Raw genomic sequence first — 23582 nt, forward strand, 5'->3', positions numbered from 1 at the left:
GTTCTGAGAACTCTCTGCAATGCTTTCAAAATTCTTGCCATACAAAAGTCATCTTATTATAGAAATGTTTCATTATGTTTTCCAATGAATAATCGGAGTGACCCTAAATGCCAGCCAGTTTGCTGATAAAGTCAAAAGAGAAACTGAGAGGATTTTTCAAAAGGCAATCATTTGTAAAAGAATTTCAGTGGTTTAGTTCATGCTCGCTGTTTCAATCGCAATGAACATGCGAGTAACTGGTATCGAAGTGCTGGTTGGCTTGTTGGTTATCTGTTCCAACTACGGATCGGCGCATTATCTTTATGAAGAATGCGGATTTAGGAGAGAAAATTCTGGAGAAACCCTCGGTCCCTGGACAGCTCTACTGCACGAGAAGGGAAATATCTTTTGTTCCGGGACACTCATCACTAACAGTGTGTATACTCGTAAACCAGAAGCATTATTAAGTAATATGATTTTGAAATTAATTTTTAGGGTTTATACTAACTGCTGCCAGCTGTATTAAAGCTAATGCTGTTATGTAAGTATATCAAATTGATTTTTAAGCAGTGTTTATTTATAAACTTAATGATTAAATTTAATTCTCCGTAGCGAAGTTCGCCTAGGAGCGTTTGGGAGACAAGCAAACGAGCTCGCTGAAGATCACATGGTTCAGTTTTCCCTCAGGTATCGTCATTTCGACAATAAAACCCTCTCCAACGACATAGGTCTACTGAGGCTAACTAAAAATGTGGATTTAAAAGGTAATTTTTGCAGTACGACTATAAGGATTTTCTCTAACTGCAAGTATCATCCACAGAATACATAAAGCCGATCTGCATTTTACTAGACCCAGAGCGCAAGTTGTCCGTGAATGAGTTCATCGGAGGAGCCTGGGGTCAAGACCAAGAGAACCAGTATGGCCCCATTGCCATTCAACGTAAGCCGCAGTTCTGCAGAGGTTTAGATTTGTACACCCAGTTCTGTGCTGGCGGCATCGTGGGGAATTTGGGTTCCTGTAATGGACTCCCCGGCTCAGCTTTAACTCAAAGTATTAAATATATGAAAGAAAAGAGGCACATTCAGTTTGGTATCGCGTCCTTGGGCAACATGGAGTGCCAGGAAGCCCAGGGTTACACCGATGTGTTGAGTTACTACTGGTGGCTACAGGATGTGGTTACACTCTTTAGCCATTCTTTTTATGATCCAAAACCGATTTAACATTATAATTAGAACTACTAGATTTTGAAATAAAAATATTTCCAATAAAAAAATTAAGTGAATATTTAATAAATATTATAAAGAACTAAGTTACTCTTATTTTTTCATGATTTTTAAACAGAACAAGAGGAAACGCTATAGTCGAGTGCCGCGACTATAAGATACCCGTTACTGTTTTACACAATTTTAAAATATTAATTTTGCTAGTGGAAATTCACAAGGCGCCACCTATTGTCAGAGGAAGTATGTTGAGTATGCTTATAGTGACGTCACTGCCCATGTGGAGCCTTATAACCTTAATTTCTTCATAAATAGCGAAATAATGTTCCGATTTGAAAAATCTTTTGTAAATCGATAGATATTAACAGAAATAAGTTACACAAGGTCAAACGAAGGCATTCATAATAATATTATAGACTCCACAGTTTTCCGCGGTTTGTGGGCGTTAGAGTAGGCGTGGCCGGATGCAACTTCGTGGCAAGTTGCAGAGGCATCTCCTAAATACGTGTTCCTAAGCAAAATTGTGTAGCTTTTAATGTTTTCGAGATTTTTGCATTTTTGGTTTTTCGGGTTTTGTGGGCGTTAGAGTGGGCGTGGCGTGATCGGAAAAAAACAATTCGCATTGGGAGCATCATAGAAATATACATGCTTGATCCGAACTTTCTATCTCTTATAGTTACCGAGATATCAGCTTTTCTAGAAAATCCGAAAACCGTCTTTTGAGCCTTGTGGGCGTATGGGTGGGTTTGGCCGGATAGTAGTACCACTATAAGATGCGCTGTCATCTAAGGATTATACTTTCTGAATTTCAACTTTCTATCTGCAATAGTTCCTGAGATTTCAGCAATTTTAGTTTTTTGCGATTTGTGGGCGTTAGAGTGGGCGTGGCAGGATGCTGTAATAAACTTGCGCTGTCCCGGGACCTCAAGAATCTTCATGCTTAATTTCAGCTTTGTATCTGCTATAGTTCCTGAGATCTCAGCGTTCATACGGACGGACGGACGGACGGACGGACGGACGGACGGACGGACGGACGGACAGACGGACATGGCTCAATCGACTTCGCTATTGATCCTGATCAAGAATATATATACTTTATAGGGTCACAAAAGCTTCCTTCTATCTGTTACATACTTTTCAACGAATCTAGTATACCCTTTTACTCTACGAGTAACGGGTATAAAAATTGGGAAATATAATTTGAAACTTAGCTTTCTTTCTGTCAAGACAAGAATTTACTTTTGGGGATTTTTGAATTGCATATGAGTGAGTAAGTGATAAGAGTCACCACTGTGTTATTTTTCTGACTAATGCCAGCGATAATGAAACCAAACAAGGCTCTCCAATTTGAAGAATTAGTATTGGAGAACTACTTGAGGCGTCATGAAGACTGTATTCCCTGGGTTCGCAATAATCGTGTGGCTTTGGCTTCGAGTTCAAGGATCATCATCCCAGTACTTGGAGCCAAATTGTGGGTTGACATTTGATTCGAGCTATAGGATGACACATGCGAAGCCTGCTGGATTGGGACGTTATCCTTGGATGGCCTTCCTGCACACCCCAACAAATTTTAAATGCGCCGGAACTCTTATTAATCACTGTTCGTTTGCTAAGAAATCATATTCTAGTTTCTTTAAAAATTAATAAATATACAATTTTCAGGGTTCGTCTTGACAGCGGCTCATTGCTTTCCCGTCACTATAGATTTGTAAGTAAGCTTCTGGCATAAATTTTTAATCAAACACTAATAAATATTTAATTTATTTAAGAATTGTTCGCTTGGGTGAATATAATAGAGACACTCCGATAGACCGTGAGAATAGTTTGGAAATGGGCCCTACCCAGGAGTACTATGTGGACACGGCCTTCAGGCACAAACTCTACGATAACGATGACTACGTCCATGACATCGGATTGCTAAAGCTGACCATGAAAGTTGAATATTTACGTGGGTAAAGTATACGCCAACGTCAAATATCCTTCTAATCGTGATGTATATTTCGTCTTTAGCTCACATCCAACCCATCTGCATTATGGTGGGTGACAATGCAAAGTGGATGGTGAATCAGTACTCGTGGTTCATGGCCACCGGCTGGGGCCGAACCTCTGAGGAACCCAATGCCAAAACGAGTCGCACTCTCCAAGAACTGCGCGTAAACCGCCGCAAGAATATAGATTGCTTCTTGGGTTTCCAACAACGTTTAATTTCCGAACAAATCTGCGCTGGCAATGATGACAGTAATCTATGCGAGGGTGACTCCGGTGGTCCACAGGGGCGAATGATGGAAATCGACGGCGAGGAGCGCTTCGTTCAGATGGGAATCGCCAGCTATACCAAAACGGGATGTAGGAGGATTAGCATTCTTACGAACGTCGGGATGTATGGCGACTGGATAAAGCAAATAGTTAATTATTATGGTCCCAAGGACAATCGGACATATTCCAGGGTATAATAACATAAAAGTATTAAACAGTTAAATAAAGAAATATATATTAAAAACACGTAGTACACATATTGTTTCATCGAAAAATCAAAAACAACAAATTTAAAATAAACAAGAAGAAACGCTATAATTGAGTGCCGCGACTATAAGATACCCGTTACTGTTTTACACAATTTTAAAATATTTATTTTGTTAGGGGAAATTTACAAAGCGCCACCTATTGTCAGAGAAAGCATGTTGAGTAACTGATAGTGACGTCACTGCCCATGTAAGGCCTTATAAGCTAAATTTCTTCATAAATACCGAAATAATGTTCCGATTTGAAAAATCTTTGGTAATTCGATAATATTGAGAAAAAAATATTATACAACGTCAAACTAAGACACACATTATACTATTATGGACGCCAAATATATATAAAAATAAGCTTATCTTGAGAAATTTATTGACCTTTGAATGCTGAATACTCAACATGAGTCATAACTACAAAATGTTCTTCGTAAGTCATTGCTTAGCTATATTCTCTCAGTGGACATAGGTTATTCCCCGGAATTGTCCGGCGATAAGAATGCCTCTGCGGCCTGCTCTCAAGAATCGCAGCATCAGTTGATGTGAATAGCTCGCGGCGCAATGATGTACTCCGTCATCGTCATAACAGTAATAGCCTCCCTGTGGCTACAAGTACAAGGACAGAAATCTCCAATCTTGGATGAGGATTGTGGAGTTGTACGTAGTTGGGGTCCTAGGATATCTAACGGTGATAATGCAGAATTGGCAAAAAATCCATGGATGGCTTTTTTGGAAACCCCAACCGAATATAATTGCGCTGGCACGCTTATTAATCACTGTACGTTGAAAATTTGAACTCTTGTCAAGCTAATACTAAAAGATTACCTTTCAGGGTTCGTTTTGACGACGGCTCATTGCATTCCCGATGATTTAAATATGTAAGTAATCTATTAAGAAACATGAAAATTAAAAACAATTGGAGTCTATAAAGAACGGATAATAATTGTTTACTTACAGAACGGTTCACCTGGGCGAGTACAATATAAAAACAAAAGTGGACTGCGTTGGCTATTGGTGTCAGGGAAGGGCCCAAAAGTACGATGTGGACATGGCCTTCAAGCATATGAAATACAATTCTCAAGAGCATAGCAACGACATCGGTTTGCTGCGTCTTGGGAGTAGGGTGGAATATCATGGTGGGTTAAGTTAATGCCAGTATAGATTTTCTTTTTCTCTAATCAAGATTATTCTTCTTCTTTTATAGCTCACATTCTGCCTATCTGCATATTTGTAGACGATCAGATGAAAGTACAGGTGGATCATTTGACCTGGTTTACCACTACCGGTTGGGGAAAGACCAAAACCAGCAGGTCGAGCAACGTTCTCCAGACAATGCGAATCAACCGACTACCCAATGTGACATGCACCCATATCTTTAATACACCTTTGACCTCCGGACAGATCTGTGCCGGCAACACTGACAGCAGTCTGTGTCATGGTGACTCCGGCGGCCCGCAGATACAAAAAATGATGTACAACAAGAAGGACCGCTACGTCCAGTTGGGCATCTCAAGTTGGATAAACAATAAGTGCGAGAGCGCGAGCATCATCACGGATCTTTCGATTTACGGCTACTGGATCGAAAGGGTGGTACGGCAGTTTTCACCCGTGAGTGATATGCACGTCCCTTTCCCATCCAACCGGAATGTTTCATTACCGGTATTCTCGGATTTCATGTAAGAAGGCTCTAGGAAAAGTTTTACACTGTAGCTACGATTTTTGAATTAAATTATTTATTTTATAAAGCCCCATAATGTGTTTTGCTAAACCAAAACTTAGTTCTTATTCAAGCTGACAATCCACATAATAAGAAAGCTTATCAGCTCTTTAATGCTTCTGGGAAATGCTATGAATAAGCGCATTAAAAGTTCTCTTTTAACACATTGATAAACATAAAATATAGTATAGACTGTATAGATTATTTAAGTATTATAAAAGAAACTAAAAACGAAACTAATAATTCTAGTTTTTATATGAAATTTAGAATTTCGACTTATTTGAAGTTTTTGATTAGAATATGATAAATAATTTACATTTGATTATACTAATTTTAAGTTTAAATGATGTTTTTTGTCTACTAATAATAAAAAGCGTACAATAGATGAAGTTTTAAATGATCACCTTGATAAATATGCATTTTTAATTACAGGGTCGAAATGGTAAAAGTATACATTCTACACCTCATTCATCCCTGGTTGAAAACCTGACTAAGTTCTGGAAATGTAAAATAACTTCTTACTTCGTACGTAGTATACGTGAATTGTTGTTGTGGCTAGCGTCTGTATAAAATGCTATTAAATAAAATGTAAAAAATATTATTTTTAAAAAATTTTATATTAGAAAGAAACACACATTGTTTTGTTGATTGCAAAAATCTTTCCTATTAAAAATTCCCCGTTAGCCTAAAAACTAGTCCACACGAGAAACACCTGTTTCAATAGCATAAACGTGATTTGGGTTATTAGCTAAGGTCAGCTTTTAAATTAAGTCAGGGATAAAGAAAGATATTCGTGCTGAAGTCAATTCATGTTGGCCTACACGTGCTTATAATAAATACGTTATTTTATCAACAAACTCGGGTGGCTTCAAATTGCAACCCGTTTGAGGGGCGAAGGGGGAACTTGCTAATTGATTTTTGTGGGCCCATCCCGAACTCAGACCACATGGAAGTTGACTCAGTACCGTTGAACGTGTAATTTAAACAAAAACAAATCAATATTAGTTAAGAACTCTTTGTGATGTTCATTTATTCTTACTTGTTATTTTAATAATTAACACATTTATATATTTTTTTATAATATATACAAGATTAGTTAACCTATTTTACGAGGGGATGAGTTTTAAATAATAATATATTTCTAAAGCTAAATATAATATTATTTGTGCAGTTAGTCGATAATTATGATATGTCGTCGAACCGGCAATATATCCGAACCGGTTATTCTGGCGCATTCTCGAACGACAGTGGACTAGGTTGAATTGAAAATTCGGAGACCATGGTAATCATCACTGCACTGTATGTCTTGGATGGATATAATGGGAACCGGCGTGGTTATCGTCCCGGTAAATGGCTGTCATCAGGAGGAGCAGGCTGCCTAAGATCAGGGCTCTGAGAGCTTGTCCCACGAATCGTATGTTCTCCATATTCTCTGATGATCGACAACTGGTTGGAGCTTAGCAATTAGCAATCTTAACGCGTCGGATTTTGAAGCGAGACTGAGCTCTCGGCTTGATAGCCACGGAATTTATTGCAGCTCCAAAGCGAGTGTGTTTTTCCCCCAACTGGTGGTCGTATTGTGGGATCGCCGGCCTAAGGGTAGTTTCCCATATTTGCCGGCTTGGAAATGCCCCAATCGGCTGGCGTCTTGCCACAAAAGCATGCATTAACTGCATTCTAAGAACGAGAATAAATTGACAAACCTCTCCGAAACAAGATCGTTGACTGCCGCACCGAGCTTGGCTATAATATATTCAACTAACACATTTTGGCATCGTCTACGTGTGATGATTGCAAATCGGTAGCAATCAGTTTGAATGCGACCAGGCAGCTGCGCATTTTCTTGGATCATTGCTCTTTAGAACTGACACAGACTGGACTCGATGAATCTGTAAGAATAAGATAAAGTTGGGATTCTCTCTCTCTCTCTCTCTGTATATATATAATAACTATTTAACTCACCTAACATATCGCTGAAACTTGGGGCTGTGACAGAATTGGATGCAGCAGCGCCACATATTGCGGGAAATCTTTCGATATAGAGAAAGAGTATTCAATGAAAGACTTCGTGATATCCGAATGGGATTCAGGGTCCAGTGCAGGGGTAAATCCCGATCCATGTTTTGCAAGTGTGGCTTCCTTCGATGAGGTCTCGTTGCGGACTGAGGACAGAAGGAAAATCGATCTTAGGTAGTCAGAAGCAGCTGCCTTCTTTTCCCGCCCAAGAAGTTGAGAGATAGGTCATGTCTGAGAGAGCGAAATGGGGTGAGGAATTAGTTATGGTTACCTACGATTGGCAACTTGTAGGACAAAAGAAAATTATCTTGAGAGAAAATATACTGAGAAAATATATGGGTATAGGTATAGAAGGTTCTGAATATTGGTTTTGATTTTTTATTGTATAAAAAATGCTTTTCGTGTTCTGGTTTCTAAATATAATAAATTAAATATGTTTATGACTTCTTATTAGTCTCTTTCGAAACAGGGTTTTAAATATATTTTGCTTTAAAATTAAAATAAAAATATCGGCGTAAACTGATTACATAATCTTTGGTTCAAGAACTCAATGAATCTATATTGATTAATAATATTTTTAAATCAATTCAGGTATATTACTTTGTAATGATAAGAAGTCTTAAATGTAATCGTTCTGATGGACATGCTTCGTATAAACCTAAAATCAAAAACCCCCAAAAATATTACAAAATATTATTTAATAATATTCCTTATCTCCAAAAATATCTATAATTGGAATATGTAATCAAAATTTCCAACTTGCAATGCAAAACCCTTCTTACCACGCCACTGAGACATTTAATCATGATAGAGTGGCTCGCAAGCAGAGCATCCATTGAGATTAATCAAAAGCTGGACTGACTTTCTGCAGTCAGTTGCGATCTGAGCTTCGAGGAGCAATGATGGAGCTGCGTTTTTGGTTTCTGGCAATATTCCTTGTTCTGGGTGAGGAACTCTGCCTGGCAGATGTTTCTGGTAACCAAACAAAGGAAATCTGTAAGTAACAGCTAACAAAGGCTAACCTCTAGTAACCTTTATCTTTAAAAGATCCCGAATACTGCACCACCTTCGATAATAAACCAGGTAAATGTGTAGACTACAGACAATGTCCATACATCCTTGATATAGTGGCAAAGATGAATGCGAAGGTGAAGCTGACACCCAGAGAAACTGAAATATTTAAACATTGCCTTTGTTCTGAAAAAAGTAAAGTAAGTATCACTCTTCCAAGGAGAAAGTGTGGTGTGTGATTTCAGTTTTTTATAGACAATTGTATGCTGTGAGGAATCCATCAATGATTCGGGTTTGGAGGTGCTCAGGGCCAGTGAACCGGTGTGCGGAGTATTCGGTGATAACAAGGTCACTGGGGGAAATGAAATCAGAATGGGTTCTCGACCCTGGATGGTCCTGCTCAAATACGATATACAAGATGCCCATGAGAGGACCGCCTTCAAGTGCGGAGGCACATTGATTACGTCGCGTAAGTTTAGAGTAGTTTTCGACTTTGAGAATCTTTGTTAATAAGTTATTTCGAACAGGCTATATCCTAACAGCTGCCCATTGCATATTAGATTCGCTGTAAGTACTGCTAAATGGGATTTGAAATAAGATTTAAACGAGATCGAACTTCCTTTAGGATTACCATTCGTTTGGGAGAGCACAAGATCTCAACAGAGCGGGATTGTGAGACCTACGGCTCGACGGAAGTTTGTCTGCCTCCATACCAGGATGTTTCAGTGGAAAACTATGTTGTGCATGAGGGTTATGATAATATCACACTTCACTATGACATTGCCTTGGTCCGTCTGGCACGATCCGTCGAGTTCTCTAGTGAATATTCCGTATTTATCAATCTAATAGAAAACTAAGTCTTTCCAATTTACAGAATTTATCAAACCCATTTGCCTGCCTCTGCATGAGGAAGTAAGGCAGAGTATTTGGAATAATCAAAGACCGAACCAGAAGGTCACAGGTTGGGGCATTACAGAGGGGGATATGCCATCCGATGTGCCCAAAGAGGCCAGTGTGAGACGTTTGACACTCGACCAATGCAATCATGATCGGAATATTTCGCTCATTGGAAATCAGTTGTGTGTCAGTGCCTATCAACAGGACAGCTGCAAAGGAGATTCCGGAGGACCTCTATTATTTCCTTATTTGTATTTGGGCCAACAGCGTTTCGTTCAGACAGGTATCGTCAGTAAGGGACCAAGAGATTGCGGCGCTGGGTCTTCGGCCATCTATACAGATGTTACTCGATTTGTACCCTGGATAACCCAGAACATTAGGGCTTAGGCTTAGGCTATCATGAGTTGATATTCTTAAAAGAGGTTACAAAAGGTTTGTTTAACTAGAAATCGTATAATTTTTAAGTGCTTTTCTAATCGCTTGCTGTCTGTCTACTTATAAGAGCAAAAAAGATTAGCAAATAGGTCATTAAGATAATGAAATCAATTTCTTTTTTTACCATTAAATCAATGAAATATAAATAAAGTTATTGTGTTCATCTTTGTACGCTTCAGTTTGTCTCTCACTTATTCTATAGTTGGTTTACTTATGACCGATAAATAATACTCTTAAGTCAGATAGTTTGGGTTTCTACACTAAGGACATCCACTAGATGATTGATTCGCTGGGCTCTTGTCAGTTTCCAGGATACGCAGGAGAGGGCAGTGATAAAGAATCCAATCGCTGGGAAGGAAAACTTTAGCTTGGGACTCTAAGATTATGATAGATCGACTTACCCATCAGCAGAATAGCCTCGGATGTCTCATCCTGCCATGCTTTCGACACCACACAGAGCAGAATGAAACCACTGAGGAGGCAGAAAGATCCAACCACAACGGCTAGGGTAATGAGAATAATCACAGGATCATTAAGAGGTCCGTAATCGAAGAGTGTCCGGCAGAGGGATGGCTTTCGAGGCAGGGAAGTACCGCTGTTTGGGGACATATAATCTTTAGGTTTTCGGACTTTTAAGATACTAAGCACTACCAACCAGGCTTGTGAGTAGGTGGGAAGAATGGGAACAGCTCTGCACTCCATGGCGCTTCTGAAGAAACTGAAGTTGGAGCTCCAGACATTGGTTCTGTTTTTTTTTGGGTGGCTGACGGGCCCTACTTCTCCACATTCTAAATTTAACACTTAGACGGCAAGACAATCGCAGACGCGTGTCTAAGATCGGGGGTATACCGTCTATTTATAGATATCTAGGAAATAGTTCAATCCAACGGAACTAGCGGAACAGATGCAGTTCAGCTGCATCTTCCGCCAGCCACAATGCACATCTATTTTGGTCTGCATATTTCCTTCGATTCGATTGATACAGAGTTCATTGCTCTTGGGTGTGTAAGTGCGAGTGTGTTTTGAGCTAAAGAAATCGAAGGGTACCCTGAATGTCTTGTAATGCAATAAATCAACTTCATTACTGGTGTACAAAAGTCGAGAGGGCGTGGTGGCCGGGGCGAACAAGTGCGAATCATTAACTCGATGTCTCGAAGTTCACGTTTCGCATGTGCCAAGGTAGTAACGTTGACAACCGACACGCACAGTTTCACCTCACCTCCATATCCCTCTCCGACCACTACCATTTTCCTTCGCATTTTCATCCATCCTCGGTGTAGTTATAGAAATATACTTCGCTGCTGCATTCAAGCGTGCTGTAAATTATGCAAAAGAACGACGTCAAAGTTTCAATATAATGAAGCCAAAAGGCTAGGGGGATTGGAGCCCACAGGATGGGGAATAATAAAGTCTGAAATTTCATCCCTAATGCTTCTATGCTATTAAGCCAAGTGAAGAACGAAAAGCGACTTATGTTTTAAAATGTTGTATCTTGAAGATACAATACGAGTACATGGGGCCAAATGCAAGGGATTTTTAATCCCCTTTCTGGATTTTTTCATTTTATTTGGAAGGCTTTAAATGGTTTTCTTTGACAGTCAGTTTCTTTTTAAAATAGAAATAATATTTTTCTTTACAAATCTAAACAAATATTTAATTGATTTAAACTAGGAATAAAAGTCCCTTAAATGCCTTACAAGTTTGCTGACCCTAGAAATAAAAACTTTTTGAGATTTTTCTTCCCTCAACATTTAGAGGCATGAGGCTTATATGACCTCCTGTTATCGCTGGGCCGACGCTCAATCACTGCCCTCCCAAGCCCTTGAAGACATAAAAATCAAATCGAAGCCGTCGCCATAAACAATTATGAACTTTGTTGCACATTGTTGGCCACACATGGCCACACGGATCCTGCTCCTTGTCGTCGCCTTGGTTACATTGTAAAACGTTTTATTGTCGCCGCCAGCTGGCGACGATTTGTTGGCAGCAGCGAACCGCCATCAAACGGCCACACCACCCACTGAAAAACCACCGAAAACCAACAGAGGTGACAATTTGACCTTTTTTTGTTATTATTTTTAAAGGAGTTGGTGGTTAATGTAACCTCTTTTTTTAAATTTAAGATTTTAAATATTAAGAGTTCATGTCAATGAAGTTTAAATTATAATTAAATAAATAAATACAAAATTAAATTAAAATTTGTATAAACTAAAAAAAATCAAATACAAACTGAAGGTCTGAAATTCTTAAAACAAATTGAGCATTTCACCATTAATATATTTTAAAATTTAAATCTACTTCAAAGCCCTACGCATTGTTACAACCTTTTTATGCTCATCACTGCTTCCCAGAACCCACCCTAAAATCCATTTCCAAGGTGTGAGCCGGCGGCACGACAACAACTGTTATGTTTATCGGATGCTTTCTGAATAAGAATTCGGATTCGGATACGGATGTGGATGTGGATACGAATGGGGGATACCAGGAGCTGCGGCAAATTGCTGCTGATTGTCAGGTTCAGGCGACGTTGCGTAAATAACTGAAAGCGGTCCGAGGTGCCAACTGCCTTTGAGCCGGGCCCAAAAACTTTTGGCCAAGCACATTAGACTCGGGATGGCCAAACTTCGGACCGATTAACTTCTGGCTGAGTCTGGGTAACGGGAGGATGGCAGTGTTGGAAATCTTATCGCCGCACAAGAACCCGTTTCGTTTTAGTGCCGCAATCAGCGCTGTTCACTTGCAATGGCCGTGGCAGGACAAATATTTTACTTTTACTCTTTCGCGTCGCATTTTTTTTCCCCGCCATCTCCGTTTCTGACTTTAACTTTCCGCCCACTCTCGCCCAAAAGTTGAGCCCTCTAATGCGCTGCAAAAGTGTGCCAAAGACGCTGACAGCGAAATCAAACACAAGGCGGATGGAATGAGGATATATATATATATATATATAGCCAAACAGCCAGGAAGGACTTGCAGAAGGTCCGAGAAAAGGATGCACAAAGTTAAAATTAAATTAGCGTTTTTTCAAGATCCACAGGGTAGCAGGGCTACGGAGAAGTTCGGTCATTCTGGGCCACGGAATTAGGTCCAAGGGCACTCAATTCCCTGGGGAAATGCAGGGTATCTCTAGGTCGAATCCGCTTCTTACCCGCTAACAAGGTATTCGCATCCTAGTGCCGCTGTCTGTCACTGGCTGCTACTTAGCCAAATTAAAATTGCAGAGCACTTTTTTATACGCTGCTCGAGGTCGAGCTACTTGACGCTACTACAAGAAGAAAGCTATTCGAATTTTCGACTTAAACAAAATAAAGACATATTTGTTGTAAGTTTACTTAAGTGTTTGCATTTTTATTGTAAGTTTTAAGACAACAAAACATGTAGACAACATGTAGAAAATTTCGTATAAATTTTTTGTATCAGGCAAAATGAAAAGTTTACCTTTTTAACATTTTTAGAGCATTTTACTTTCGTCCAAGGAAATCTACATTTTCCTTTTCCGTTTCGTTTTTAGTGTCCTTTTAGCGTTTCGCATTTATGCTTGTTTAAGCAAACGCCGTGTTATCGTCCGGATCCGGATTCGTGTCCGTGTCCGTGTCCGAGTCCAGTCGAAAGGATAATGCGCGTAATTGTTGTCCGTGCCCGGCAGTTGGCGCTGAAGGAGCCAGCGCCTCTATTTGCATGGAACGCATTAAAAGTCGCTGGCGCAGCGCCGTGGCAATTCAATTTAAGCGAGTGGCATAAGCACAATCTGGCAAAACTACGGATTATCGCTAATGCCGCAAGTCTGCATATCTCCTGGTAACCAGAGTATAGTGCATATATGCTTTTCGATGAAGTCATCATTGGTTCTCAATTGCTCAATTGTTCGACCAGCTCCTGTGACTTTCCCTCTCAGCGACGTACTCTCGACATATATCCGCATATCCACACATTTGCAATATCCTCATCAGCACATCCGCATCTGTCAGCCTAGCAAACAGCAGAGGCACTTTGAGTGCAGTCAGTACAGGTCGAGTGGCCATTAACCGGGATCGATTGGTTGGCATATGGTCACGGTTGTTTGTAGTGCCAGGAGAGCTATGGATACGTATATATAATCCCATATTACTTACATAATAGAGGATTACTTTAACTTCAGTTACAAATATTTATTGCTAGTTAAAAGTAATATGTAAAAATGTAAAAAAATCTGAAGTCTTAAAGTCTTTAAAGCCAGGGCATACACTTTCATCTTTCCCTTAAACATTCTAAGTGCTGACTGCAGCTTAAACTTCCATTAAGAGCTGTCCTTTGTTCGATAAAAGTTAAAGCCCAGAGCCCAAAAAGATTTGGCCATGCTTCACTTCACTTCAGACGAGTTTGGCTGCGAAATTGGCATATAAGTGGCTGAGCGACTAACAGGGAATATCAAAAATATTGCCATAAAATATGCCAAGACAAGAGCCGCATCCGCATATCCGCATGCAGAACCACCACAAGCAGTGCAGATACGAGATCCAGCGTCTTGACAGCCAGCGATTGACATGGAAAAGGGGAGGAAAATGGTTCAGATGGAGACAAGGTAATGAAAAATATTTCCATATTGCAAATAAAGTCAGCTTGCCAACGTGGCAACCCTAAAACCTATTTCTTAACCCTTGTCGGGTAAAGCAAAGGACGAAGGGCGAAGTATAAAGGGAAGGCTTTGGCTCTTCCTTCACCTGCTGCTGCTGCTGCCGTTCGCTGGCTTTTGTTTTGGCAGCCTGGCATATTTCAATTTGGGACTCGGGACCAGACCCGAAGTTTATGCAAATTCATTTCAAGTTTCCTGACGCAACAGCATTATCAAGCGCAGGACTGGCGACCTACGAACTCCGACCTGCAACCTCAGGCCATCAGGACGGCGATGATGATGACGACGATGATGGAGATGTTGGTTGCACTTGTGTACATGTATATATATATATATATATAGACTTACTTGTTGACCTGCTGCCTGGCTCTTTGCCAGGACGCAGTTGTTGTCCGCAAGTGTCGGCATTTGTATTATTACAATTATTACGTTGATGTGCACGGCTTCACTTTGTGGCGGTTGCTCCACGTGTGTGTTTGCCTGATTGCGGTCGGCTTGCAGTCAGTTCCTGCACTCGAGCCCTACACGGCGTATACACAATTAGCCATATTGGTCAAATATTATGCCAAGTTACGCGCAATTTCGCGGTCGAGGCTTTCATTAGCTTTGTGCTGTGTGTTTGTGTGTGTGGGCAGTAGGCTCATTTCAACCAAATATGTGCTTATCCAGGGATATATATATATATAATCTCGTATATATTGGCTCAAGGGAATGATCCAGTAGCAGAAGGGGCTGTAAATGTGCGAATCACTCGTTTTTTTTCTTTTCTTTTTTTTTTTAATTAAGTTTGGAGTTGGCAAAGTTTTGCCTTGGCTTAAACAATGGCCGGCCACTCGAGACTTGTTTTCTTTGTTGGCAGCCACCCTGGCAGCAAGCAGTGCATAACTTGATTAAATTTCACTCCTTCCACGGCGACTGCAGCCATAAACCACGCTCGTTTAATTTCAATCCAAAGTCTAAGCAGTAACAAGAGCCAATTCAATAAAAATTAAAAAGGAAAGCTTCTGATGGGGAGCAGGAGCAGGAGAAGGTTGGGGCTTACGGAATGAAAGGGATGAAGCAATCACAGGAAAGCGGCAAATAAACTTGAAGAAAATTAAAAGTGGCAGCCAAGAGAAGCAGACGAAGCACACTGAAGTTGCCATCCAACTTTGATGGTGGCAGTCGAAGGACAAGGATCCTGGGATTGGGAAGAAAGGGAATGGGAATGGGAAGAAAGTGAGTCCCGGAAACGTATCGACTTAATTGAACAAATCGCAGTAAACGAGCCGTAAATTTTTAATATGTTTCGGTTTGCGTAAATAAAAGCTGACGCAAACTTCCTTTCTGGCCGAGAAGGAAGACCACCGCAATCGAAGGCCAGTTCGAGCCAGTTTCCTTTTAGGTAATCGATTGTGGCAGTGGCGGAGTGCGGCCTGGCCAAATTAATAAATCAAATAAACGCCGAGTGGAAACCGGCCGAGGTAAGCTCATTCAATTAGCAACTAGCTCCTGCTCCAGACTCACTTAATTACTTCTGACGTCTGCTGACTGATTAAAACACAAGGCGGGCCAAAAGGAAAACACAGCATTACCGTACCCGTACCCGTAGTCTTAACTCTGCCCGGACTTTAAGCTTTGACATTTCGGCATTAGCCGGCGGGGCAGGAACAATATTTTCTTTGCCCAGTCTAGCGCAAGTCGATGTGTCTGGGACTGCTGTTGCTGCTGCTACTGCTGCTGCTTTATTTGCCTTGGATTTTTCCTTCTCCTTTTTTGCCAGAAAACTCAAGTGTTAATCCAGCCAGCTGGTCAGACATCCGGCTAACCAAGAGGACTTTGTTTTTGTTTATCAGCCATCTCTTCTTGCTTTCTAGACATCATTGTGGACTGGCTTCACTGGCTCATACCAAAGAATCAGAACGTGATCTTGCATTGATCATGGGTTACGATATATCTTAGCGCAAGCGAAAAAAACGGAAACGGAAATGTGTAACCGAAGCGTAAAAAAATGTCCGACTGCGAGTACGGGTGGAATTGTCATTGTAATAGTAATTTATTGTTTGCAAAACTTTGCCAGCAACTCGCACATGTCGACACCAAAGGATGAGGATATAGGGCAAAGCTGGCCTGAGATGGAGAAAAATGGCTGTGGGACAGCGTTTGACATTTGACATATGCGAGTCGTTTGACATACAAGCAAATTACATGGAACTATTTGTCTTGTCGGCTAAATCGCATAAGCTGCGAGCTGAATCCGGAATGCGGCCACATAGCTGGGCAAAATCAAGCTGAGATCTTTCTCAATGGTGAACATATTGAGTGCTATACAGGGCGTATGAGTAATGTGAGTGTTATATATGAGAGAAGCTTTAAGCAGTGTCAGTGCTTAATGCTTTTATAGGCGGCAATATTGGCCACTCTGCACTCTGGCAATTCATAATTAACCATCAGTGGGCGCCCAAAAGCACACAGGGCGTATGAGCGATGCGTTGCACTTGGCCAGCCAAGCAAAGTCATTCAAAATGTCCAACACAACTTTCCCCCATGGTTCTTTTTGGTTATTCTCCCGTTTTCGTGTTATTGTTGTGTTGCATTTTGCATTAAGTCAAATGTTTTAATTAAAATGGGTAAAACTTTTCCAATTACGGTTGGGCAGCATAAAAATTATCAATTCAAAAGCAGTGTTTTTTAAATGTTGCCCCCTAAATGAGCCTCTTTGGCATAGTGGTAGTAGGACTGTTACTACTTCACCGACTGTCACACAGTTCGCGTCACTACGAAGTTCCCTTTTCGGCAAGGCAAATTAATTAGCTGCAAAAAGTGGCAAGAGTGTTGGCAAAACTTTCATAAACTCGGTAAGCTCGCTAATTGCGTCTGTGAGCGTGTTTAACTTTGGAAAACTGTAACTTAAACGAGGCTAATTAGTTAAGGAACCAGCTTTAAACTTACTGCAAAATCTTACTGAGGAAACTACATCGATACTATAATAATAATAAGCGAGGGAAATATGAGCTCGAAGTGCATTCACAGTGGTGCATGTAAAAGGTCTTTCGTCCTGTTTCCTGTCCTCCATCATCGCTCACCTGGCGCAGAGATTAAGTTTATGTGGCGCCGTGTCGTTCATGTGATTAAGTCTCGGCCGCACTGCAAATTGCTCGAGGAAGCCGTGCGCTTTCATTGCAATTAAGCCGCAACTGCCACATAATGATAAAAAGAGGGACCTGCCTGGCATAAAGGACTTGCCAGAGGGGGGATGGAGAGAAGAGAAAGGTGAAAGGGGCGTAGTGCTGGACTGCGTATTAAGCCAGCCAGCAAACGAATCCACTCTTTCACTAGTTATGGCCAAGATTGCTGCCATATCCATGCCCCTTGGTGCTGTATTTTCTTTTCATTTTTGTTCCTTTTTTTTTTGCATGTGGCACAAGGACACTTTTGGCTTTCTAACTGGGTTAGACCGCCATCGTTATGGCCCGTGAAAATTAAAGCCATTTCCATGGTGACTGCTTAAATGTCTCGACTCAATTGTCAGCCATAAAGGCAGTGTTGCCAACTTTTGATTGCTTTGCAGGCAGCCAGGCAGTGCTCCTTCCAAGTTGCAGCTAACATGTGTGTGTCTGTGTGTGTGTGTGCCGTCAAAGTTTTAATAAGCAGTCAAGTTGGTGGCACATTTTCAATCTCAATTCCCACGCACCTGAGCCAGCAATGACCTGGCCTTAATAATAATTAGCACAAACACACATACTCGTACAGGGAGTGAGAGCAAGAGAGCTCCTGGCCATTTGGCATTCTGAAGTGGCCAGGAGTGGTCATCCTGCATTGCAGTTCTGGCCGTGACGTGGCACGGAATGTGTTATATATAGTACTCGTACTGGATGAAATCTGCGCCTGTGTTTCAAGATTTCACTGCCCATTTATCAGCCAAGAATGCGCTGAAAGTTTTCCTCATCCCTTTTGCAGTTTTCCATTTATTTTTTTCCCCCTCCCCTGTACTTTTTTTTTTATTTTCCGGCTCTCAGTGAATTCTTTTTTATGGTTGTTGGATTTTTTTTTTTAACTTTTTGGTGGGCAAATGCTAACGGGTTTTAACGGATTTGGCCCGAGCCGGAGCCCGAGAGCAGCCAGCGCATTGCACAATTTTAGAGAGATGCCTTTTTCGGTTCGCTTTTCGGTGGCAAGCAACGTGCAGATTTATTGCATTCAACTTTCGTGTGACTTTCACAACAAACTTTTATGTCTTGAAACTTTTCAAGTTTACTTAAGCAACAAAAGTTTGTCCTCCGACCATTCAGATTTTTCCCATTCTCGTCGAATTTATTGCCAAAAACACAGCCATCCGAAGCTTAAGCGGAGCCCGAAATGAAGTGTTGGTAATATGCTATGAATTATGCGCATTAAATTTCCAGTATGTGTGTGTGCGTGTGTGTGTGAGTATGAATAAAAGTTTGTGCGGTTTTTCCGCTGATTCACGCTAATGAGGCGATGATGCGTGTGGAGAGCGTCTGCATCCGGCGGAAATGGGTCTCTCGCTCGATTGTCATCGTAAATCATTCGATTGGCAAGTCAAGAGTTATCGATTTCCTGCTCACTATCAAGCATAACTCGCAATGCTCGCATTAGAATTATTAAAATTCCTGCTGTGGTTTCTCTTTTTCACATGCCAAATGCCACATGCCACACGCACACACACAGACATAGACATGTGAAACCCACAACCACTTCGTATAGAAAGAAGTATCATGTATAGGTATGGCTTTCACTTGGCTGACTGTGCCATTTGGCAAATTAAAAATATTGCCACAAGGGGCGGAAGGGGAGGCGCACTCTGCTCCACTAGCTACAAAACAGGAGAAAAAAAAGAAGGAGAAGAGAAATAATAAAAACGTAACCAGAGTGGAAGTGGCAGCCACAACAGTGGCAACAAAAATGAGCAAACATAGCATATTTATGCCAAACAAAATCAATATCGAAAGTGGCACACAGAAACTGGAGGACGACGGAGTATGAATTTCGGTGCTGGGGGAGTCAGTCATTTGAAATATTAGCCAGACCCAAATATTCTCGCGGTGCTCCAAAAACACATATCGCCCAGCTTCCGAATGACATTTTTCGTGGAAAGCAGGAAAATTTAATGCAAGTTCTATCTTTAAGCCCTAAGCTGATTTAGAATGGGAACAAGGAGAATATTAAAGCTGTGGTAATGTAATATTTCCGCATTAAGTTTCTTTGTAGGAAGAAAAAAAGTTGCACTTCTCTTTGGGAACTTTAAAAGGTTACCAAAGGGACCTAATTTTTACCTATGGAAGTCTCTTCCCACAAGGTATTTTCCCATATTTACATACTTTTAACTAATTTAAGAATATATTTAAGTAACTTAAACCAATTTAACTTGTTCTTCATTCCCATCTAAGATCAATCAGCGGACTCAATAGCAAATTGCATCATCGATACAGAACACTGAGGTAAGTCGCCAAAAGTAACTGCCAAGCCATTTAAGTGCAGGAAATTGAATTTTGAAATGCGCACGTCGAACGTTGGATGGATGGATAGGGGATGCTGGTGATGTGGATGATGATACGAATCTGCGGCAACAACTTGTTGTTGGAGCCAGAAGCGTCTCTTTAGTGGCTTCGTCCTTTTCAATTAGGAGCAGCCATCTCGACAATTTCCCGTTCACCAGGCGGAGCCAGGCGGAAATTATGGCACGCCCATTTTAATCATTCGCCATTTCCGGTGCACACACACAATCACCATGGAGCAAAACTCTGGATTTGGATCTGAATCCTGCTCAGCTGGCAAAGTTTCGAGGACATCTTACCTAACTGGTTGGTTGGTCAAAAATGCAGGCCAGGGATTTTGGCTCTTCCAGGACAGCGCGCTAATTGCACTTCTCAACAAGGTGAAGGTGTGCCTGGAATGGTGGGTTATATTTTTTGTACCGAAGTGCGGGGCGGAGTGCGGAGTACGACAAATTCCGTGGGCACAGAAACCACGCAAAATTTATGGTTTCAATTAAAAGTTTCACCATTTCCGTTCATTTGCGGCACAAACAAGCAGCCAGCGGCAAGTGGCAGGCTGCCTTTTTTGGCTAAGGTTAAGAGGGAGGGAATCAGGAGGGGATCGCAATACGGTAATGAGCCTGGACAAAAGCAGGGGCAACCAAAAAACTTGTTACTTTTGCAGCTCAGCGCTTAGGAAATGGACAAAGTTTCGACCATCCGGCCGGCAATAAAAATTTGAATTATGAGAAATTTCTAGCTGCAATTTACTTTGGCCACTTAAAGAAAAAATATCACCCAAATTGGCCATCAATCGGGTAGTTTTAAGTAACTTTTATTCTATCTTAACATAAACTAAGCTCAGCTCTTTATTAAGGCATATCCTTATGTAAAAAGAAAATATGGTTTAATAAGATATTTTATATAATTTTTATATAAATTCTGATTTTGTTTCCCTAAAGTTCCTATAAATGTTTGGTTGCCTTCGGAACTGTAAGTTCGACCGCCTGTGCAGCGAATACGTATTTACGACTCTTAGGATCCATTCGATATAGCTGCTTACTCGGGTATAAACCCCATGACCTCGGCACTCTGAACTTCCAAAGCTGACGATTCCGAACTGGGCATATCGCATCCTGCCATCAATATGAACCGTTTGGACCAGAGGACCTCCAGAGTCGCCCGAGCAGGTGTCGCGGATGGAATGTCCTGCACATATCTGGCTCTCAGTTAAGTTCACCCAAAACATTTGTTCGCACTGGGATGCTTCCAGTTCATTCAACTCCACTGTTCTTAGCTCCCTTGACATATCGGCGTTCTCTGTTTTTCCCCAACCTGCTGCTTTGAAGGTTCTAACGTTCGGCACTTTTGTGGGGTCGGTAATAATGCAGATGGGTCTTATGTAAGCTAAAGGAAACGCCTTTTAGATAAATCTTTTTCAGCCACTAATGGGGGTTTTAACTTACCATTGAACTGCACTTCTGGGACCAGCCTTAGGATTCCAATATCATTGATATGTTGCCCTCGACTGTAAAGTTTATTCCGAAAGGCCTTGTTAACTGCATAGTCCCTGGATGAAGGGGATCTGCTCTCTGAATAATAAGCGCCAAGTCGCACGGCCCTGTAATTAGGAAAATTAACTTTAATTTTATTTTTAAGGTTTAATAACAGAACTTACAGAATATCATCGTTAAGGATGCAGTGGGCTGCAGTCAAAACAAATTCTAAAAATATTTCAATTAATTATTAGTGTTTGGGAAACAATCTGTGATGCCTTCACCTTTGTGTATAAGACTTCCTCCGCATACGAGTTCAGTTTCTTTGCGATTGATAGTTTTGTAAATGTACGCCATCCAAGGATTGGTTCCATGCTCTGCAATCTGACCATGCATTATCTTAGTCGAAATCCCCGTGAGGCCGCAATTGGGTTCCAGGAATTGGGCAACAGCTTCCTGCCGAAGCATAAAGATCGCAAAAATTGCTAAAACAGCACACGGATCTCCCATGTGTTCTTTACTGGAGAAAGTCAAACGTACTGAAAGCTGATGCACTAGATCTCATTTGTTATAATCTCTCATAAAGCGGCTTATCAGCATTACCTTATTGTTTTGTTTTATTTTTCTGAGAGCACAGCAATGCATTTACAAAGTCATAATTTGATTAAATAATCTCTTTTCCAAGAAATGTTATTGTATTAAAATTATGTATTTTAATCAATTAAATGAAATGTTAAAGATTATGCAGTTCCCCCTGCATTTCGTAAAAATCTTTTCCCAGAACCTCAAAATTAAATGTCTTAAAATTAAATTTCAACATAATTCAGCTTCAGCTGCATTGACTAATCGAACTCGTTGCATATATACTTATAGATATATATAGGAATGCCTGAAAATACGCGGATGTGTAAGCAGTGTTTGTCATATCGTCACTAATTGAAGTGCAAATATTGATGAGTGCCTAGGAAGTGCAAACGCGCTTCGCTAATTTGCACAATTCTCTCGTTCCGCCGCATAATGCGCCGCAAAGTATGCCACGCCAAGTCAATGCCATGCCATGCCATGCCATGCTCTAACCGCCTCTACCGCCCGCTAACAGCCACGCCCACTGGTGAAATGCAGCTGCCGAGATGCAGAGCCAACAAAATTGCGCTGGGCGACTGACAGACTAAATGCTGGCACACTCACACACACACACAGGCAGACTCAGCAGAATTTCAAATTTATTCAAATCAACTCGTTCGAGGGGCGAGGGAAGAATGGGAAATGAAGGCGAGACCGGGGCAATGAGCAACTGCAGCCGAATGAATGATTCAATTAGGCATCAAATATTTACAGCAGACGTTTAAATATTGCGACAGACATCAAGTCGGCCTGATATGCCAGGAATAACTCAAGTTCCATCTCCGGCTGAGCTGAGCTAAGATTTCCTCGAGAACTTTTCTAATTGGCCGCTAAGTGCGTTCGTTGGCCCTTGAGCTCTGTCTTCCACTCTAGTCAAAAGTGGAGCAAACTGGGAAAGAGAGGGCCCAAAGACAGCTGCATGTTGACGAGGGCAACGAGAGTTCAATATGCACACTGCATAAATAAGCAAATAACTTTGGCATTGTTCTACCCTCTGCCGTGCACCCCTTTTTCCACCTAGAATTTTCCAGCCCAAAGGCAGTTGGAGTCCTAGTTTTCTGTCTCGATTCTCGATTCTCGACTCTCTTCTGGCCTGCAATAGTTTTCTTTCAGATTTATGAGTTTCTCCAATACAAAATAGTTGTATGAATTCCCAGTGTGAATGTATGTGTGTGAGGGTACGCTTGTTCAATTCAAATAGTTTGATTACAAAAGTTTTTCCATTGAACATTGCTGGCATTCGAGCAGGTGGAAATGCTGTTTTGCATGGCGACTGCTCTTTCAGATTTGCTCTATTTTTGCGTTGAAAAATATAATAATTTAATAGGGGGGGAAGGACCGCCGTCGGGACAGAACTCTCCTATTTCTGCACATTTATGTAATTTAATTGGATTTGATTTGCAAACATTTTGCAGGCCAGCGGCAGGAGGCAGGCAGGCAAGAGCAGGCAGTCAACGTGGCCACGCCAAGTTGTCGCTCAAGAACTTGAGCACTCCAAATATTTTCATAATTTTTATCACGATTGTAATTCTCGCCGAAAAGTTTTTGCATTCGCAAAGTTGCTGGGCCAACTTTTGTGCCCGAGAA

The 23582-nt window shown here is 41.1% G+C and overlaps 8 protein-coding genes across 8 annotated transcripts; 4 read left to right on the forward strand and 4 right to left on the reverse strand.

The window, feature by feature from the left end:
• Window positions 1-196: 196 nt before the first annotated feature.
• LOC108112319 (serine protease grass) lies at window positions 197-1263 on the forward strand. Its single transcript, XM_017222148.1, has 4 exons — window positions 197-413; window positions 475-520; window positions 592-743; window positions 800-1263. Exons 1-4 carry the CDS (start codon window positions 200-202, stop codon window positions 1198-1200), a joined length of 813 nt encoding a protein of 270 aa, XP_017077637.1. The 5' UTR covers window positions 197-199; the 3' UTR covers window positions 1201-1263.
• Window positions 1264-2579: 1316 nt separating this feature from the next.
• Window positions 2580-3693, forward strand: LOC108112271 (serine protease grass). Its single transcript, XM_017222094.1, has 4 exons — window positions 2580-2800; window positions 2863-2908; window positions 2970-3148; window positions 3211-3693. The coding sequence occupies exons 1-4, from the start codon at window positions 2584-2586 to the stop codon at window positions 3651-3653; spliced, it is 885 nt and encodes a 294-aa protein (XP_017077583.1). The 5' UTR covers window positions 2580-2583; the 3' UTR covers window positions 3654-3693.
• Window positions 3694-4263: 570 nt separating this feature from the next.
• On the forward strand, window positions 4264-5920 carry LOC108112085 (chymotrypsin-like protease CTRL-1). Its single transcript, XM_017221834.1, has 5 exons — window positions 4264-4491; window positions 4546-4591; window positions 4671-4849; window positions 4918-5389; window positions 5863-5920. The coding sequence occupies exons 1-5, from the start codon at window positions 4275-4277 to the stop codon at window positions 5918-5920; spliced, it is 972 nt and encodes a 323-aa protein (XP_017077323.1). The 5' UTR covers window positions 4264-4274.
• A 509-nt stretch (window positions 5921-6429) lies between these two features.
• LOC108112293 lies at window positions 6430-7213 on the reverse strand. The gene has a single exon (XM_017222117.1). The coding sequence runs from the start codon at window positions 6855-6857 to the stop codon at window positions 6720-6722; it is 138 nt and encodes a 45-aa protein (XP_017077606.1). The 5' UTR covers window positions 6858-7213; the 3' UTR covers window positions 6430-6719.
• A 14-nt stretch (window positions 7214-7227) lies between these two features.
• LOC121530518 lies at window positions 7228-7604 on the reverse strand. Its single transcript, XM_041819688.1, has 2 exons — window positions 7393-7604; window positions 7228-7319 (listed from the first exon to the last, which is right to left on the reverse strand). The coding sequence occupies exons 1-2, from the start codon at window positions 7548-7550 to the stop codon at window positions 7289-7291; spliced, it is 189 nt and encodes a 62-aa protein (XP_041675622.1). The 5' UTR covers window positions 7551-7604; the 3' UTR covers window positions 7228-7288.
• Window positions 7605-8102: 498 nt separating this feature from the next.
• On the forward strand, window positions 8103-9939 carry LOC108112221 (serine protease grass-like). The gene is made up of 6 exons (XM_017222038.1): window positions 8103-8442; window positions 8494-8657; window positions 8713-8926; window positions 8985-9024; window positions 9083-9276; window positions 9332-9939. Exons 1-6 carry the CDS (start codon window positions 8346-8348, stop codon window positions 9739-9741), a joined length of 1119 nt encoding a protein of 372 aa, XP_017077527.1. The 5' UTR covers window positions 8103-8345; the 3' UTR covers window positions 9742-9939.
• LOC108112222 lies at window positions 9792-10518 on the reverse strand. The gene is made up of 3 exons (XM_017222040.2): window positions 10445-10518; window positions 10191-10384; window positions 9792-10137 (listed from the first exon to the last, which is right to left on the reverse strand). Exons 1-3 carry the CDS (start codon window positions 10489-10491, stop codon window positions 10028-10030), a joined length of 351 nt encoding a protein of 116 aa, XP_017077529.1. The 5' UTR covers window positions 10492-10518; the 3' UTR covers window positions 9792-10027.
• A 10153-nt stretch (window positions 10519-20671) lies between these two features.
• On the reverse strand, window positions 20672-21886 carry LOC108112409 (CLIP domain-containing serine protease B15-like). The gene is made up of 4 exons (XM_017222250.1): window positions 21656-21886; window positions 21554-21599; window positions 21342-21496; window positions 20672-21282 (listed from the first exon to the last, which is right to left on the reverse strand). The coding sequence occupies exons 1-4, from the start codon at window positions 21879-21881 to the stop codon at window positions 20807-20809; spliced, it is 903 nt and encodes a 300-aa protein (XP_017077739.1). The 5' UTR covers window positions 21882-21886; the 3' UTR covers window positions 20672-20806.
• Window positions 21887-23582: the final 1696 nt, after the last annotated feature.

The sequence above is a fragment of the Drosophila eugracilis genome, unplaced genomic scaffold (assembly GCF_018153835.1).
Source record: "Drosophila eugracilis isolate 14026-0451.02 unplaced genomic scaffold, ASM1815383v1 contig_90, whole genome shotgun sequence".
Taxonomy (NCBI): domain Eukaryota; kingdom Metazoa; phylum Arthropoda; class Insecta; order Diptera; family Drosophilidae; genus Drosophila; species Drosophila eugracilis.

Coding starts and splice junctions, on each gene's coding strand:
- LOC108112319 (XM_017222148.1), top strand. CDS start 200: ATGCTCGCTGTTTCAATCGCAATGAACATGCGAGTAACTGGTATCGAA. Junction 414..474: donor CGGGACACTCATCACTAACA/GTGTGTATACTC, acceptor ATTAATTTTTAG/GGTTTATACTAACTGCTGCC. Junction 744..799: donor TAAAAATGTGGATTTAAAAG/GTAATTTTTGCA, acceptor TATCATCCACAG/AATACATAAAGCCGATCTGC.
- LOC108112271 (XM_017222094.1), top strand. CDS start 2,584: ATGAAGACTGTATTCCCTGGGTTCGCAATAATCGTGTGGCTTTGGCTT. Junction 2,909..2,969: donor TTTCCCGTCACTATAGATTT/GTAAGTAAGCTT, acceptor AATTTATTTAAG/AATTGTTCGCTTGGGTGAAT. Junction 3,149..3,210: donor CATGAAAGTTGAATATTTAC/GTGGGTAAAGTA, acceptor TTTCGTCTTTAG/CTCACATCCAACCCATCTGC.
- LOC108112085 (XM_017221834.1), top strand. CDS start 4,275: ATGATGTACTCCGTCATCGTCATAACAGTAATAGCCTCCCTGTGGCTA. Junction 4,592..4,670: donor ATTCCCGATGATTTAAATAT/GTAAGTAATCTA, acceptor GTTTACTTACAG/AACGGTTCACCTGGGCGAGT. Junction 5,390..5,862: donor CCGGTATTCTCGGATTTCAT/GTAAGAAGGCTC, acceptor TTTTAATTACAG/GGTCGAAATGGTAAAAGTAT.
- LOC108112293 (XM_017222117.1), bottom strand. CDS start 6,857: ATGGAGAACATACGATTCGTGGGACAAGCTCTCAGAGCCCTGATCTTA.
- LOC121530518 (XM_041819688.1), bottom strand. CDS start 7,550: ATGGATCGGGATTTACCCCTGCACTGGACCCTGAATCCCATTCGGATA. Junction 7,320..7,392: donor AAGTTTCAGCGATATGTTAG/GTGAGTTAAATA, acceptor TTATTCTTACAG/ATTCATCGAGTCCAGTCTGT.
- LOC108112221 (XM_017222038.1), top strand. CDS start 8,346: ATGATGGAGCTGCGTTTTTGGTTTCTGGCAATATTCCTTGTTCTGGGT. Junction 8,658..8,712: donor TTTGTTCTGAAAAAAGTAAA/GTAAGTATCACT, acceptor AGTTTTTTATAG/ACAATTGTATGCTGTGAGGA. Junction 8,927..8,984: donor AGGCACATTGATTACGTCGC/GTAAGTTTAGAG, acceptor TATTTCGAACAG/GCTATATCCTAACAGCTGCC.
- LOC108112222 (XM_017222040.2), bottom strand. CDS start 10,491: ATGGAGTGCAGAGCTGTTCCCATTCTTCCCACCTACTCACAAGCCTG. Junction 10,385..10,444: donor CCCACCTACTCACAAGCCTG/GTTGGTAGTGCT, acceptor GTCCCCAAACAG/CGGTACTTCCCTGCCTCGAA. Junction 10,138..10,190: donor CGAGGCTATTCTGCTGATGG/GTAAGTCGATCT, acceptor TTTCCTTCCCAG/CGATTGGATTCTTTATCACT.
- LOC108112409 (XM_017222250.1), bottom strand. CDS start 21,881: ATGGGAGATCCGTGTGCTGTTTTAGCAATTTTTGCGATCTTTATGCTT. Junction 21,497..21,553: donor ATCCTTAACGATGATATTCT/GTAAGTTCTGTT, acceptor TCCTAATTACAG/GGCCGTGCGACTTGGCGCTT. Junction 21,283..21,341: donor CCCAGAAGTGCAGTTCAATG/GTAAGTTAAAAC, acceptor CGTTTCCTTTAG/CTTACATAAGACCCATCTGC.